This window comes from Oncorhynchus kisutch, linkage group LG4 (assembly GCF_002021735.2).
Source record: "Oncorhynchus kisutch isolate 150728-3 linkage group LG4, Okis_V2, whole genome shotgun sequence".
Taxonomy (NCBI): Eukaryota; Metazoa; Chordata; class Actinopteri; order Salmoniformes; family Salmonidae; genus Oncorhynchus; species Oncorhynchus kisutch.
In genome coordinates this window covers 33,367,176-33,381,015 of record NC_034177.2, presented here as the reverse complement: position 1 = coordinate 33,381,015, position 13,840 = coordinate 33,367,176, and the positions used below count along the sequence as shown (strand labels likewise).

The 13,840-nt window shown below is 41.4% G+C and overlaps 1 protein-coding gene and 1 long non-coding RNA gene across 2 annotated transcripts in view; one reads left to right on the top strand and one right to left on the bottom strand.

Annotated features, from left to right (window-relative positions):
* LOC116373983 (uncharacterized) overlaps window positions 1-202 on the top strand; it is a 546-nt gene extending 344 nt beyond the window's left edge. Inside the window, exon 2 of the long non-coding RNA XR_004209708.1 lies at window positions 1-202. This exon is cut by the window's left edge and continues 84 nt beyond it. This is a non-coding gene — a long non-coding RNA (uncharacterized LOC116373983).
* Window positions 1-12,415, bottom strand: part of LOC109889408 (NACHT, LRR and PYD domains-containing protein 3) — a 14,553-nt gene extending 2,138 nt beyond the window's left edge. The window contains exons 1-12 of the mRNA XM_020480821.2: window positions 10,706-12,415; window positions 9,980-10,241; window positions 9,765-9,863; window positions 8,281-8,379; window positions 5,436-5,534; window positions 5,230-5,331; window positions 3,299-5,092; window positions 3,028-3,201; window positions 2,737-2,910; window positions 623-796; window positions 194-367; window positions 1-76 (exon numbers count right to left, since the gene is read on the bottom strand). The exon at window positions 1-76 is cut by the window's left edge and continues 98 nt beyond it. Of these exons, the coding sequence (XP_020336410.2) occupies window positions 1-76; window positions 194-367; window positions 623-796; window positions 2,737-2,910; window positions 3,028-3,201; window positions 3,299-5,092; window positions 5,230-5,331; window positions 5,436-5,534; window positions 8,281-8,379; window positions 9,765-9,863; window positions 9,980-10,158 (3,144 nt within the window). The 5' untranslated portion in view covers window positions 10,159-10,241; window positions 10,706-12,415. The remainder of the gene's footprint in view (window positions 77-193; window positions 368-622; window positions 797-2,736; window positions 2,911-3,027; window positions 3,202-3,298; window positions 5,093-5,229; window positions 5,332-5,435; window positions 5,535-8,280; window positions 8,380-9,764; window positions 9,864-9,979; window positions 10,242-10,705) is intronic.
* Window positions 12,416-13,840: the final 1,425 nt, after the last annotated feature.

The window sequence follows — 13,840 nt, the reverse complement described above, 5'->3', positions numbered from 1 at the left end:
CAGATGTGAGGGGTTTGACCTCAGAGCTGAAGCCAGAGAAGCACAGCTCTCCTCTGTGACTCCACAGCCTACCATCCTGCAGACAGAGTGGTTTGTTTGTATAATATGCATTTACATAGGACACGAGGACATTATTCATGTTCAAACATACAATTTAGTTTTCCTTTATGAACATGAATGAAATAAACATCACCTCAGTGTTTCCAGTTGACATTGTGGTTCCTTCAGTGCAGCAGAGAGATGGTTAATTCCTGAGTCTCTTAACTTATTTCCACCTAGGTCAAGCTCTCTCAGGTGTGAGGGGTTTGTCATCAGAGCTGAAGCCAGATAATAACATCCTTCCTCTGTGGTTTTAGAGTTATACAGCCTGCAGAGGGATTCAACATAATTGAATGTCCTACTGTCATCGGCATTGTAGTACACTTCATTACTCATTGAGAAGTAACTTCGAGTTTCTAAGAGCAGCTGGAGAGCTGTACTTCCTCATTCTCCCTTAGGTTTCTGATCTCAGAATTAAATGCCCATGCCCAGATATCCTCAACAAAATCAGATCACAAATCACATAATCATTTGACCTAAATCCTGAAATTACAGACCATTCTTGAGATGTTCTAGTACTCACTTCAGTTTTTGCAATTTACACTGTGGATTTTCCAGGACAGCAGAGAGCAGCTTCACTCCTGAGTCTCCTGGTTGGTTGTTGTTCAGGTCGAGTTCTCTCAGGTGTGAGGGGTTTGACCTCAGAGCTGAAGCCAGAGAAGTACAACCCTCCTCTGTGACTCCACAACCAGAAAGGCTACAGAGGGAGAGAGACTATTACATTTACATTTTAGCCAGTTAGCAGACAATCTTATCCAGAGCGACTTAGAGTTAGATTATAACTATCCTCATGTAAACAGCTATTAGAGATCCACACATTGCTTAGTGAATGACAGATGAAAGACCCAATCTTCTTTCCAAGAAGACAGCTAACTTCATTTGATCACCTTATTACAGGAGAACTTTCCTCAATGCAGGAATTTTAAAACTTGTAATATACAGTGGGGCAAAAAAGTATTTAGTCAGCCACCAATTGTGTAAGTTCTCCCACTTAAAAAGATGAGGCCTGTAATTTTCATCACAGGTACACTTCAACTATGACAGACAAAATGAGAAAAGAAATCCAGAAAATCACATTGTAGGATTTTTTATGAATTTATTTGAAAATTATGGTGGAAAATAAGTATTTGGTCACCTACAAACAAGCAAGACTTGTCTCTCACAGACCTGTAACTTCTTCATTAAGAGGCTCCTCTGTCCTCCACTCGTTACCTGTATTAATGGCACCTGTTTGAACTTGTTATCAGTATAAAAGACACCTGTCCACAACCTCAAACAGTCACACTCTAAACTCCACTATGGCCAAGACCAAAGAGCTGTCAAAGGACACCAGAAACAAAATTGTAGAACTGCACCAGGCTGGGAAGACTGAATCTGCAATAGGTAAGCAGCTTGGTTTGAAGAAATCAACTATGGGAGCAATTATTAGGAAATGGAAGACATACAAGACCACTGATAATCTCCCTCGATCTGGGTCTCCACGTAAGATCTCACCCCCTGGGGTCAAAATGATCCCAAGAACGGTGAGCAAAAATCCCAGAACCACACGGGGCGACCTAGTGAATGACCTGCAGAGAGCTGGGACCAAAGTAACAAAGCCTACCATCAGTAACACACTACGCTGCCAGGGACTCAAATCCTGCAGTGCCAGACATGTCCCCCTGCTTAAGCCAGTCCATGTCCAGGCCCGTCTGAAGTTTGCTAGAGAGCATTTGGATGATCCAGAAGAAGATTGGGAGAATGTCAGATGAAACCAAAATATAACTTTTTGGAAAAACTCAACTTGTCGTGTTTGGAGGACAAAGAATGCTGAGTTGCATCCAAAGAACACCATACCTACTGTGAAGCATGGGGGTGGAAACATCATGCTTTGGGGCTGTTTTTCTGCAAAGGGACCAGGACGACTGATCCGTGTAAAGGAAAGAATGCATGGGGCCATGTATCATGAGATTTTGAGTGAAAATCGTGGCTGGGTCTTTCAGCATGACAATGATCCCAAACACACCGCCCGGGCAACGAAGGAGTGGCTTCGTAAGAAGCATTTCAAGGTCCTGGAGTGGCCTAGCCAGTCTCCAGATCTCAACCCCATAGAAAATCTTTGGAGGGAGTTGAAAGTCCGTGTTGCCCAGCAACAGCCCCAAAACATCACTGCTCTAGAGGAGATCTGCATGGAGGAATGGGCCAAAATACCAGCAACAGTGTGTGAAAACCTTGTGAAGACTTACAGAAAACGTTTGACCTCTGTCATTGCCAACAAAGTATTGAGATAAACTTTTGTTATTGACCAAATACTTGTTTTCCACCATAATTTGCAAATAAATTCATAAAAAATCCTGCAATATGATTTTCTGGATTTTTTTTCCCCTCATTTTGTCTGTCATAGTTGAAGTGTACCTATGATAAATTACAGGCCTCTCTCCTCTTTTTAAGTGGGAGAACTTACACAATTGGTGGCTGACTAAATACTTTTTTGCCCCACTGTATTTGAGTTTTTAAAAGTATATAATTTCAATTTTCCCATAAAATGTCCATGAATTATAATCCACATAATAATTCAAATTTCCTGTTGCTGCAGGATTCTTTTCCTGCTGTTGCAAACTGGCTCAAATTAGGATCCGACATCTGTATGAAACTAACCTCAGTATGTCCAGTTTACAGTGTGGATCCTCCAGTACAGCAGAGAGCAGCTTTAGCCCAGAGTCTCCAAGGATATTCCTGCTCAGATCCAGCTCTCTCAGGTGTGAGGAGTTTGACCTTAGAGCTGAAGCCAGAGAAGCACAGCCAACCTTTGTGGTACCACAGCTCTTCAGCCTGCAATGGGAAAAATACTCAGCTCTATACACAACTGGACATTTAAAATAGTTGAATAATTTCACATTTCCAAAAACGAAAGTAATTATATATTTCCACTCTGAGAGATGCCCTTACCTCAGTGTCTTCAATTTACAACCTGGATTCTTCAATCCATCAGAGAGCAGCTTCACTCCTGAATCCTGCAGTTTATTGTCACTCAGGTCCAGCTCTCTCAGTGAAGAAGAGTTCGATCTGAGAGCTGAAGCTAAAGACTTACAGCATCTTTCAGTCAAGTTACAATCTTTCAGGCTGGAATAAATAATAAAACAACACATTTGGTCCACAAACAAGGTAAAGACTACAAAGACCATGAGGAAATTATGAAAATGTGTCCATAAATACTCACATTGCTGTTCTGGTGGCTTTGACCACTGGTAGCAGCCTAAGAAGACCCTCCTCTGATCTGAAATACTTTCTCAGTTCGAAAACATCCTGCTTCTCCACTGAAGTCAGCAAAACAAAGACCAGAGCGGACCACTGTGCAGGTGACAGTTCAGCTTTTGAGAGACTTCCTGAGCTCAGATAGCTTTGGATCTCCTCCACTAGAGAAATGTCATTCAGTTCATTCAGACAGTGGAACAAGTTGATGCACCTTTCTGGAGAGGGATTCTTCTTGATCTTCATCTTTATGTACTTGGCTGTTTCCTCACTGCTTTGGGACTTGCTTTCTGTCTGTGACAGTAAGCCTTGTAAGAGAGTTTGATTGGACTCTAGTGATAGGCCCAGAAGGAAACGGAGGAACAGGTCCAGGTGTCCATTCATACTTTGTAAGGCCTTGTCCACTGCACTTTTGTGTAGAAACAATGCAGGTGTTTCTCCTGACATTGTCTTAATATTTACACCTCGAGAGAGAAGATTTACATTGCTGTTTTTGAATGTGAGAAACACATACAGAGCAGCTAAAAACTCCTGAATGCTTAGATGTACAAAGCAGAATAACTTCTCCTGGCACAGCCCTTTCTCCTCTCTAAAGATCTGTGTGCACACTCCTGAGTACACGGATGCTTCTGTGACATCAATGCCACATTCTCTTAGGTCTTCCTCGTAGAAGATCAGATTACCTTTTTCCAGCTGTTGATAAGCCAGTTTCCCCAGTGTCATTATCATTACTGTATTCCAGTGGTGATCAATGTAATCTTCTCCAAGATACTTTTTACTACTCTGTTTGGTCTGAAAGATCAGGAAGTGTGTGCACATTTGAGTCAGAGTCTTGGGGATCTCTCCACTCTCTGCTTCACCCAACATTCTCTCTAGAACAGTGGCTGAAACCCAACAGAAAACTGGTATGTGGCACATGATGTAGAGACTCTTTGAGGATTTAATGTGTGAGATGATTCTGCTGGCCAGGTTCTCATCACTGAATCTCTTCCTGAAGTACTCCTCCTTCTGTGGGTCATTGAACCCTCGTACCTCTGTCACCTGGTCAACACACTCAGGAGGGATCTGATTGGCTGCTGCAGGTCGGGAGGTTGTCCAGAGAAGCGCAGAGGGTAACAGATTCCCTTTAATAAGGTTTGTCAGCAGCACATCAACTGAGGTTGACTCTGAGACATCAAAACAGGTCTTATTTTTCTGGAAGTCAAGAGGGAGTCGACACTCATCCAGACCATCAAATACAAACAGGACTTTGCACTCATCATAGTTAATCATTTTGGATTCTTTCATTTCCATGAAAAAAGATTGTAAAAGTTCCATCAAACTGCATCTCTTCGTCCTCATCAAATTCAGCTCACGAAAAGGAAGTGGAAATATGAACTGAATATCCTGATTGGCTTTTCCTTCGGCCCAGTCCAGAATAAACTTCTGCACGGAAATGGTCTTTCCAATGCCAGCGACTCCCTTTGTCAACGCAGCTTTTATATGCCTGTCTTGTCCAGGTAAGGGTTTAAAGATGTCATTACATTTGATTGGTGTATCTTGTGTTGCTGGTCTCCTGGATGCTGCCTCAATCTGTCTTATCTCATGGTCATTATTGACCTTTCCACTTCCACCTTCAGTGATGAAAATCTCTGTGTAGATGTCATTGAGAAGTGTAGGGTTTCCTTGCTGTGCTAGTCCCTCAAAAACACACTGAAATCTCTTCTTCAGAGTTGATTTGAGCTTCTCTTGGATTTCTGCCTCAGCACTGACATTTTGGTGCCTGGGAAAATTACATAAAATGTTTAAACATTTTGTATCAAAGGAGGAACAAATGGAAACTGAATTTCAACAGTTATGAAGACCTGAGACAATGTGGTCTCCAAATGATATGAAGCCGTAGAAACAGCAGACACTCACATTTTCTGATCTACGGGAAAGACATTCGCTCCTTCATATGGCTCCATGGACACAGTGCAGGAAGGAGGACAGTCCTGTCTCTGCTGAGGGAGTGGAGGGACCCTGTCAAAACAAACTTTTAAATCTTTACAAAGAACAAGAAGTCCTGGGTGCGTGTTTATGAGTTTTGTTTTAAAGAAACCATGAACTCTAAATATTGTAATAACCTTTTATTTGACATAAGTGGTTCATTACTGAACATAGACTTGTCACTCTTCATAGACAAACAGCTGGGTACAGGAGACACTGGTCTCTCTTGTTGGATCCTGATAAAAAACAAGGAAATTATATTTAGTTGGGCTAAGGAAGAAATAGTCAAAATTGTTGTTGAGAAGTAATTATAATGTACAGTACCAGTCAAAAGTTTAGACACACCAAGAGTACTTGTTCCAGGGTTTTTCTTTATTTTTACTATTTTCTACATTGTAGAATAATACTGAAGACATCAAAACTATGAAATAACACATATGGAATCATGTAGTAGCAAAAACAGTGTTAAACAAATCTAAATATATTTAGAAAAGTAGTGACCCTTTGCCTTGACAGCTTTCCACACTCTTGGCATTCTCTCAACCAGGTTCATGAGGTAGTCACCTGGAATACATTTCAATTAACAGGTGTGCCTTGTTAAGTTAATTTGCGGAATTTAATTAATTTACTTCTTAAAAGGATCGGCCCCTTTTAACCTAAAATGACACCCAAATCTAACGGCCTGTAGCTAAGGCCCTGAAGCAAGGATATGCATTTTATTGGTACCATTTGAAAGGAAACACTTTGAAGTTTGTAGAAATGTGAAGGAATGTAGGTGAATATAACACGTTAGATCTGGTAAAAGATAATACGAAGAAAAAAAAAAACCGTTCTGTTACCATCATCTCTTGAAATGCAAGAGAAAGGCCATAATGTATTATTCCAGCACAGGTGCAATTTAGAATTTGGCCACTAGACGGCAACAGTGTATGTGAAAGTGTTAGACAGATCCAATGAACAATTGCATTTCTGTTCAAAATGTTGTATCAAGACTGCCCAAATGTGCTTAATTAGTTTATTAATAACTTTTCATGTTCAAAATTGTGCACTTTCCTCAAACAATAGCATGGTATTCTTTCACTGTCATAGCTACTGTTAATTGGACAGTGCAGTTAGATTAACAAGAATTTAAGCTTTCTGCCGTTATCAGATATGTCTATGTCCTGGGAAATGTTCTTGTTACTTACAACCTCATGCTGATCGCATTAGCCTAAGTTAGTTCAAACGTCTCACAGGGGACCCACCAACCCTGAAGTTTAATGCATTTGAGCCAATCAGTTGTGTTGTGACAAGGTAGGGGTGGCATATTGAAGATAGCCCCAATTTAGTAAAAGACCAAGTCCATATTATGACAAGAACAGCTCAAATAAGCAAAGAGAAATGACAGTCCGTCATTACTTTAAGACATGAATGTCAGTCAATCCTGAACATTTCAAGAACTTCAAAAGTTTCTTCAAGTGTAGTCGCAAAAACCATAAAGCGCTATGATGAAACTGGCTCTCATGAGGACCGCCACAGGAAAGGAAGACCCAGAGTTACTTCTGCTGCAGAGGACAGGTTCATTAGAGTTAACCGCACCTAAGATTGCAGACCAAATAAATGCTTCACAGAGTTCAAGTAACAAACACATCTCAAAATCAACTGTTTAGAGGAGAGTGCATGAATCAGGCGTTCATGGTGGAATTTCTACAAAGAAACCACTACTAAAGGACAACAAAAACAAGAAGTGACTTGCTTGGGCCAAGAAACCCCAGCAATGTGTGGTGCCCACCATGAAGCATGGAGGAAGTGTGATGATGTGGGGGTGCTTTGCTGGTGACACTGTCTGTGATTTCTTTAGAATTTAAGGCACACTTTCCTGACCCCTCCTGTCTCAGCCTCCAGGATTTATGCTGCAGTAGTTTATGTGTCGGGGGGCTAGGGTCAGTCTGTTATATCTGGAGTATTTCTCCTGTCTTATCCGGTGTCCTGTGTGAATTTATTTATTCTCTCTCTCTCTCTCTCTCTCTCTCTCTCTCTCTCTCTCTCTCTTTTATCCGGTGTCCTGTGTGAATTTATTTATTCTCTCTCTCTCTCTCTCTCTCTCTGTCTTATCCGGTGTCCTGTGTGAATTTATTTATTCTCTCGCTCTCTCTCTCTCTCTCGCTCCAGTTTCAACTGTTCTGCCTGCGGCTATGGAACCCTGACCTGTTCACTGTGATTACTACTATTTGACCATGCTGGTCATTTATGAACATTTGAACATCTTGGCCATGTTCTGTTATAATCTCCACATGGCACAGACAGAAGAGGACTGGCCACCCCTCATAGCCTGGTTCCTTTCTAGGTTTCTTCCTATGTTTTGGCCTTTCTAGGGAGTTTTTTCTAACCACTGTGCTTCTACACCTGCATTGCTTGCTGTTTGGGGTTTTGGGCTGGGTTTCTGTACAGCACTTTGATATATCAGCTGATGTAAGAAGGGCTATATAAATACATTTGATTTGATTAGATTTTTCAACATGACAAAGACCCAAAATACAACTCCAGGTTGTGTACGGGCTTTTTGACCAAGGAGAGATGGAGTGCTGCATCAGATGACCTGGCCTCCATAATCACCCGACCTCAACCCAGTTGAGATGGTTTGGGATGAGTTGGACCGCAGAGTTAAGGAAAAGCAACCAACAAGTGCTCAGCATATGTGTGAACTCCTTCAAGACTGTTGGAAAAATATTCCTCATTAAGCTGGTTGAGAGAATGCCAAGAGTGTGCAAAGCTGTCAAGGCAATGGGTGGCTACTTTTAAGAATCTAAAGTCTAAAATATATTTTGATTTGTTGAACACTTTGTTACTACATGATTACATATGTGTTATTTCATAGTTTTGATGTCTTCACTATTATTCTACAAAAATAGTAAAAATAAAGAAAAACCCTTGAATGTGTAGGTGTGTCCAAACGTTTTACTGGTACTATATGTGTGTGGTTAAAACAACAAGTCTTATAACCCTTGTTCACTGGAAAAGTTGATTGGTGGTCCCATAGACTGGTCACTCTTCATAGACACACAGCTGGTTACAGGAGACACTGGTCTCTCCTGATGGACCCTGTCAAAAACCATGGAGATTAGTTTTAGTCTGAATGGGGAAGGGTGCGGGTGCTCAGATATCTGTATGGCAATCATTATTAAATGGAAGAACTTTGGAACTACTAAGACTTCCTAGAACTGCCCACCCAGCCAAACTGAGCAATCGGGGAAGAAGGACCTTGGTCAAGGAGGTGACCAAGAACCCGATGGTCACTCTGACAGAGCTCCAGTTATTCTGTGGAAATGGGAGAACCTTCCAGAAGGACAACCATCTCTGCAGCACACCACCAATCAGACCATTATGGTAGAGTGGCCAGACGGAAGCCACTCCTCAGTTAAATGCACATGACAGCCCACTTGGAGTTTGCCAAAAGGCACCTAAAGTACTCTCAGACCATGAGAAACAAGATTCTCTGGTCTGATGAAACCAAGACTGAACTCTTTGGCCTGAATGCCAGGCAATGCCAATGCTAGGAAACCTAGCACCATCCCAACGGTGAGGCATGGTGGTGGCAGGTTTGAGGAAAAGATGAACAGAGCAAAGTACAGAGAGATTCTTGATGAAAACCTGTTCCAGAGCGCTCAGGACCTCCGACTGGGGCAAAGGTTCACATTCCAACAGGACAATGACCCTAAGCACACAGCCAAGACAACACAGGAGCGGCATTGGGACAAGTGTCTGAATGTCCTTGAATGGCCCAGCCAGAGCCCGGACTTGAACCTGATCTAACAGCTCTGGAGAGACCTGAACATAGCTGTGCAACTACGCTCCCCATCCAATCTGGACTCCCAAGTGGCACACCGGTCTAAGGCACTGCATCTCAGCGCTAGAGGCATCACTACAGACCCTGGTTCGATTCCAGGCTGTATCACAGCTGGTCGTGATTGGGAGTTCCATAGGGCAACGCACAATTGGCCCAGCGTCATTAGGGTTTGGCCAGGATAAGCAGTCATTGTAAATCAGAATTTGTTTTTGACTGACTTGCCTAGTTAAATAAAGGTTAAATAAAAGAAACAAAAAACCTGACAGAGCTTGAGAGGATCTGCAGAGAAGAATGGGGGAAACTCCCCAAATACAGGTGTGCCAACCTTGTAAGATCATTCCCAAGAAGACTTGTGGCTGTAAATGCTGCCAAAGGTGCTTCAACAAAGTACTGAGTAAAGGGTCTGAATACTTATGTAAATGTAATATTTCAGTGTTTTTGTTATACATTTGCAAAAATGAATAAACTTTTTTGCTTTGTCATTATGGGGTGTTGTGTGTAGATTGATGAGGGGGGTGAAAACAATTGAATTAATTTTAGAAATAAAGCTGTAACATAACAAAATGTGGAAAAAGTCAAGGGGTCTGAATACTTTCCAAATGCACCGTATATTTGTGGTTAAAACAATAAGTCTCATTACCTCTGTTCACTGGAAAAGTTGATTGGTGGTCCCATAGACTGGTCACTCTTCATAGACACACAGCTGGTTACAGGAGACGCTGGTCTCTCCTGATGGACCCTGACAAAAACCATGGAAATTATTGTTAGTCTGACTAGGGAAGAAATAGTTTTTGACGGCGCTCAGATATCTGTATCAGGATTATGTAGGTGTGTGGTAAAATTAAGTCTTATTACCACTGTTCACTGGACAATGGTTCTTTACTGAAGTTATACGGAGGATCGATTGACATGTCACTCTTCATGGACACACAGCTGGGTACAGGAGACACTGGTCTCTCCTGCTCCTCTTTCTCACCTGAGAGAATATTTTTCGAAAAACTGTCCCCCTCCTCTCTCTCTGCAGAGAGACTCATTTTAGAGGTCGTAATTCCCTTCTCATGGGAAGACAAATACTACTGTCCTCTGACCTATATCAGCCCTGTGAACACACACACACCTCCACCCATACAGAGAGGGAGAGAGAGAGTATCAATCATACACAATGCTGTCAAATAGCTACTACACACACTACCAAATTTAAGTGGCTGATTTCTGTAACATTTGTTGGTTATCCAGGAAGTGTTTAACTTTCGACTGTTACGCATTTGCCAACTATTGTCAACTGGACTACTTTAGCTTGTTAGCAACTTTGCTAGCATGTATACCTAGCTGGCACACGTACAAGCCATAGCAGTGACAAAGATTAGTAGAATTTAAATGAATGAGGTGGTCCTTTCTGCAAACATTTTTATGAATTTAGCTGGCTAGATTACACAGTTCGCAAACAGGATCAATAGTTGAATAGACATTAAATATGCTACTTCTTTAATCTCCCCTTTTCCCCATCTCTGCTCTACTCTTCTCTTTCAATAACTTTCTATTTTCTTGTTGCAAGAAACAAAAACAGTCTGTAATGCTTACCACTGAGATGGGTTGCTCGGTTTGAGAATGCTGCTGTAGGCTGTAGCTTCTTTGTTTGACTACTTAAAGGGCAGAACGTAGGGAGGGAGGGCAAGCCAGGGCAGGCACAGTATTTGACTTCCGCCTTATGGGAATTTGGTAGCTAGATGAGCTACATTTGCTTGGTAGGGTGTTGCTTTGCCTCTTTCCTCTCACTGTGATCATTATGGGTGCTTTTACGCTGTGTCGTTCATGGAAACAGAGTAATCTTCTGAGCCACTATCTTCAGACTGACATAGGGTAAAGGTCAATGTGCATCACCAAAGTTGTCCGAAGTGATTTAATAAAATAACAGGAAGTCATTTACACCAGCTGTCTGCATATGACACCTTGGGAAACAGCCTGTTTTAAAACCTGGGAAAAAAATGTATTAAAGGTGGATTAACAAGTGACTCGGTGTGACATACAAACAAACAAAGCCTCCACTGTGATCCAACAGTTGTACATTTGATGAGATAGAAAATATCTTTGCTGATAAATGTAGATACTTTACGCCCACTGTAACAGTGTTCCTCTCCACCAGAGAGCACTGTTGTTTAATGAATGGTGAGGTTTGTCACCTGCTCCTCCTCTCTGCCAAATCATACTGCCAATATACCTTTTACTTCCCCTACGTTTGTCTTTTTCAATATAGCTTTTTACTTATCTCTATGGTTCTATTTTTTATATTGATCTATTTCTCTCCTTCTCTCTCTATCTCTTTTTCCAACTCTCTCTGTCTCTGTGCATCATCTCCACAATGCTGGACTTCAATGGGGTTGGAATGGATGTTACCATAGCAATCGCTCATTTAGGTGGGATACCATCAGATACCATACAGTAACCAAAGACATATAAATGTCAAATAGGGTCTGGGAGGGTGGGGGTTTGAGGTTGGGGTTTCTGTGAAGGGTTTAGGGGTGTTAGGGGTCTCGTTATCAGTGGTTAATTGCCACATTAGCAGGAACAGGGTAAATCTGTGGTGGATCAAACTGTATTACAGTGATAGCAACACCTCCTGGCACCTCCTGGGGCAGTGGGAGGGGCGACTGGCATCAGGTGTGTGTGTGTCTTATTACATTTGGGTTGGTTACATGATGGTTGTTTTAATGATCCAGTCTGCATTCCCACCAAGATTCCCACACAGATGAATCTCTTTCTTTCTTTTTCTTTTTCTCTCTCTCTCTCTCTCTTTCCCTCTCTCTCATGCTCTTTCTCTCTCTCTCTCTCTCTCTCTTCACAGTCACATGTGTGTGTTTAGTTGCTGTTTACTAGATTGTCTCTGAATATACAGCCTATGCATGCCTCTGACACGCACATATTCCCCTGAGAGATCACTCCACGTTCTGCTCCTGTCACAAGATCATATAATAACACAATTGTACATTGTTTAAAAAATATTTATCCTCCATGAACAATATTACATTTACAGTAGACTTTAATAAGACCAGAATGGCTTTCCAGTGATCTGTGTAATTTTACACATTTTGCCATTGGACGGAGAGAAAATGTAGTAATTTTAAAACACATTTCATGCTAATCTACTAATTTTGCCATGGGGCGGAGAGTCATTTTTGCAGTTTTAAAGCTAATTTCCTGCAATTCTGCAAATCTTCCCATGGGGTGGAGATTTATCAGCCGGGCTAGACAATCTGGACCCTCTCTGTCTAAAATGATCTGCCGAAATTGTTGCAACCCCTATTACTAGCCTGTTTCTCTTTCGTATCGTCTGAGATTCCCAAAGATAAGAAAGCTGCCGCAATCATCCCTCTCTTCAAAGGAGATACTCTAGACCCAAACTGCTACAGACCTATATCTATCCTACCCTGCCTTTCGAAGGTCTTCGAAAGCCAAGTTAACAAACAGATTACCGACCATTTAGAATCCCACCGTACCTTCTCCACTATGCAATCTGGTTTCAGAGCTGGTCATGGATCCACCTCAGCCATGCTCAAGGTCCTAAATGATATCATAACCGCCATCAATAAAAGACATTACTGTGTAGCCATATTCATCGACCTGGCCAAGGCTTTCAACTCTGTCAATCCCCTCATTCTTATCAGCAGACTCAACAGCCTTGGTTTCTCAAATGACTGCCTCACCTGGTTCACCAACTATTTGGTTCTGGAGACATGTAACCGCTCTCAGATTAATAGACAGAGCTATGGACTGACCATCCCATGATATAAAAATGATTGTTTTAACCATGTTATGAGACTATAAAGTGGTTGTTTACATTTACATTGTTTACAAACATTGGAGAAAAACAAGCTTATATTTTGGGTTCTCATGGAGTGTGACAGTTGAGCTAAACTCATGAGGCATTTATGTTATATTCTTCAAGAATCAATGGATATATATATTTTTATATATAACACCAGGGTTGGGGAGTAATCAATGGATACAGTGGGGCAAAAAAGTATTTAGTCAGCCACCAATTGTGCAAGTTCTCCCACTTAAAAATATGAGAGGCCTGTAATTTTCATCATAGGTACACTTCAACTATGACAGACAAAATGAGAAAAAAAATCCAGAAAATCACATTGTAGGATTTTTTATTAATTAATTTGCAAATTACGAAGGAGTGGCTTCGTAAGAAGCATTTCAAGGTCCTGGAGTGGCCTAGCCAGTCTCCAGATCTCAACCCCATAGAAAATCTTTGGAGGGAGTTGAAAGTCCGTGTTGCCCAGCAACAGCCCCAAAACATCACTGCTCTAGAGGAGATCTGCATGGAGGAATGGGCCAAAATACCAGCAACAGTGTGTGAAAACCTTGTGAAGACTTACAGAAAACGTTTGACCTCTGTCATTGCCAACAAAGGGTATATAACAAAGTATTGAGATAAACTTTTGTTATTGACCAAATACTTATTTTCCACCATAATTTGCAAATAAATAAATTTAAAATCCTACAATGTGATTTTCTGGATTTTTTTTCTAATTTTGTCTGTCATAGTTGAAGTGTACCTATGATGAAAATTACAGGCCTCTCTCATCTTTTTAAGTGGGAGAACTTGCACAATTGGTGGCTGACTAAATACTTTTTTGCCCCACTGTATCCATTGATTACTCCCCAACCCTGGTGTTCTATTTCAAGCATGCGTCTGATGGTACAGAT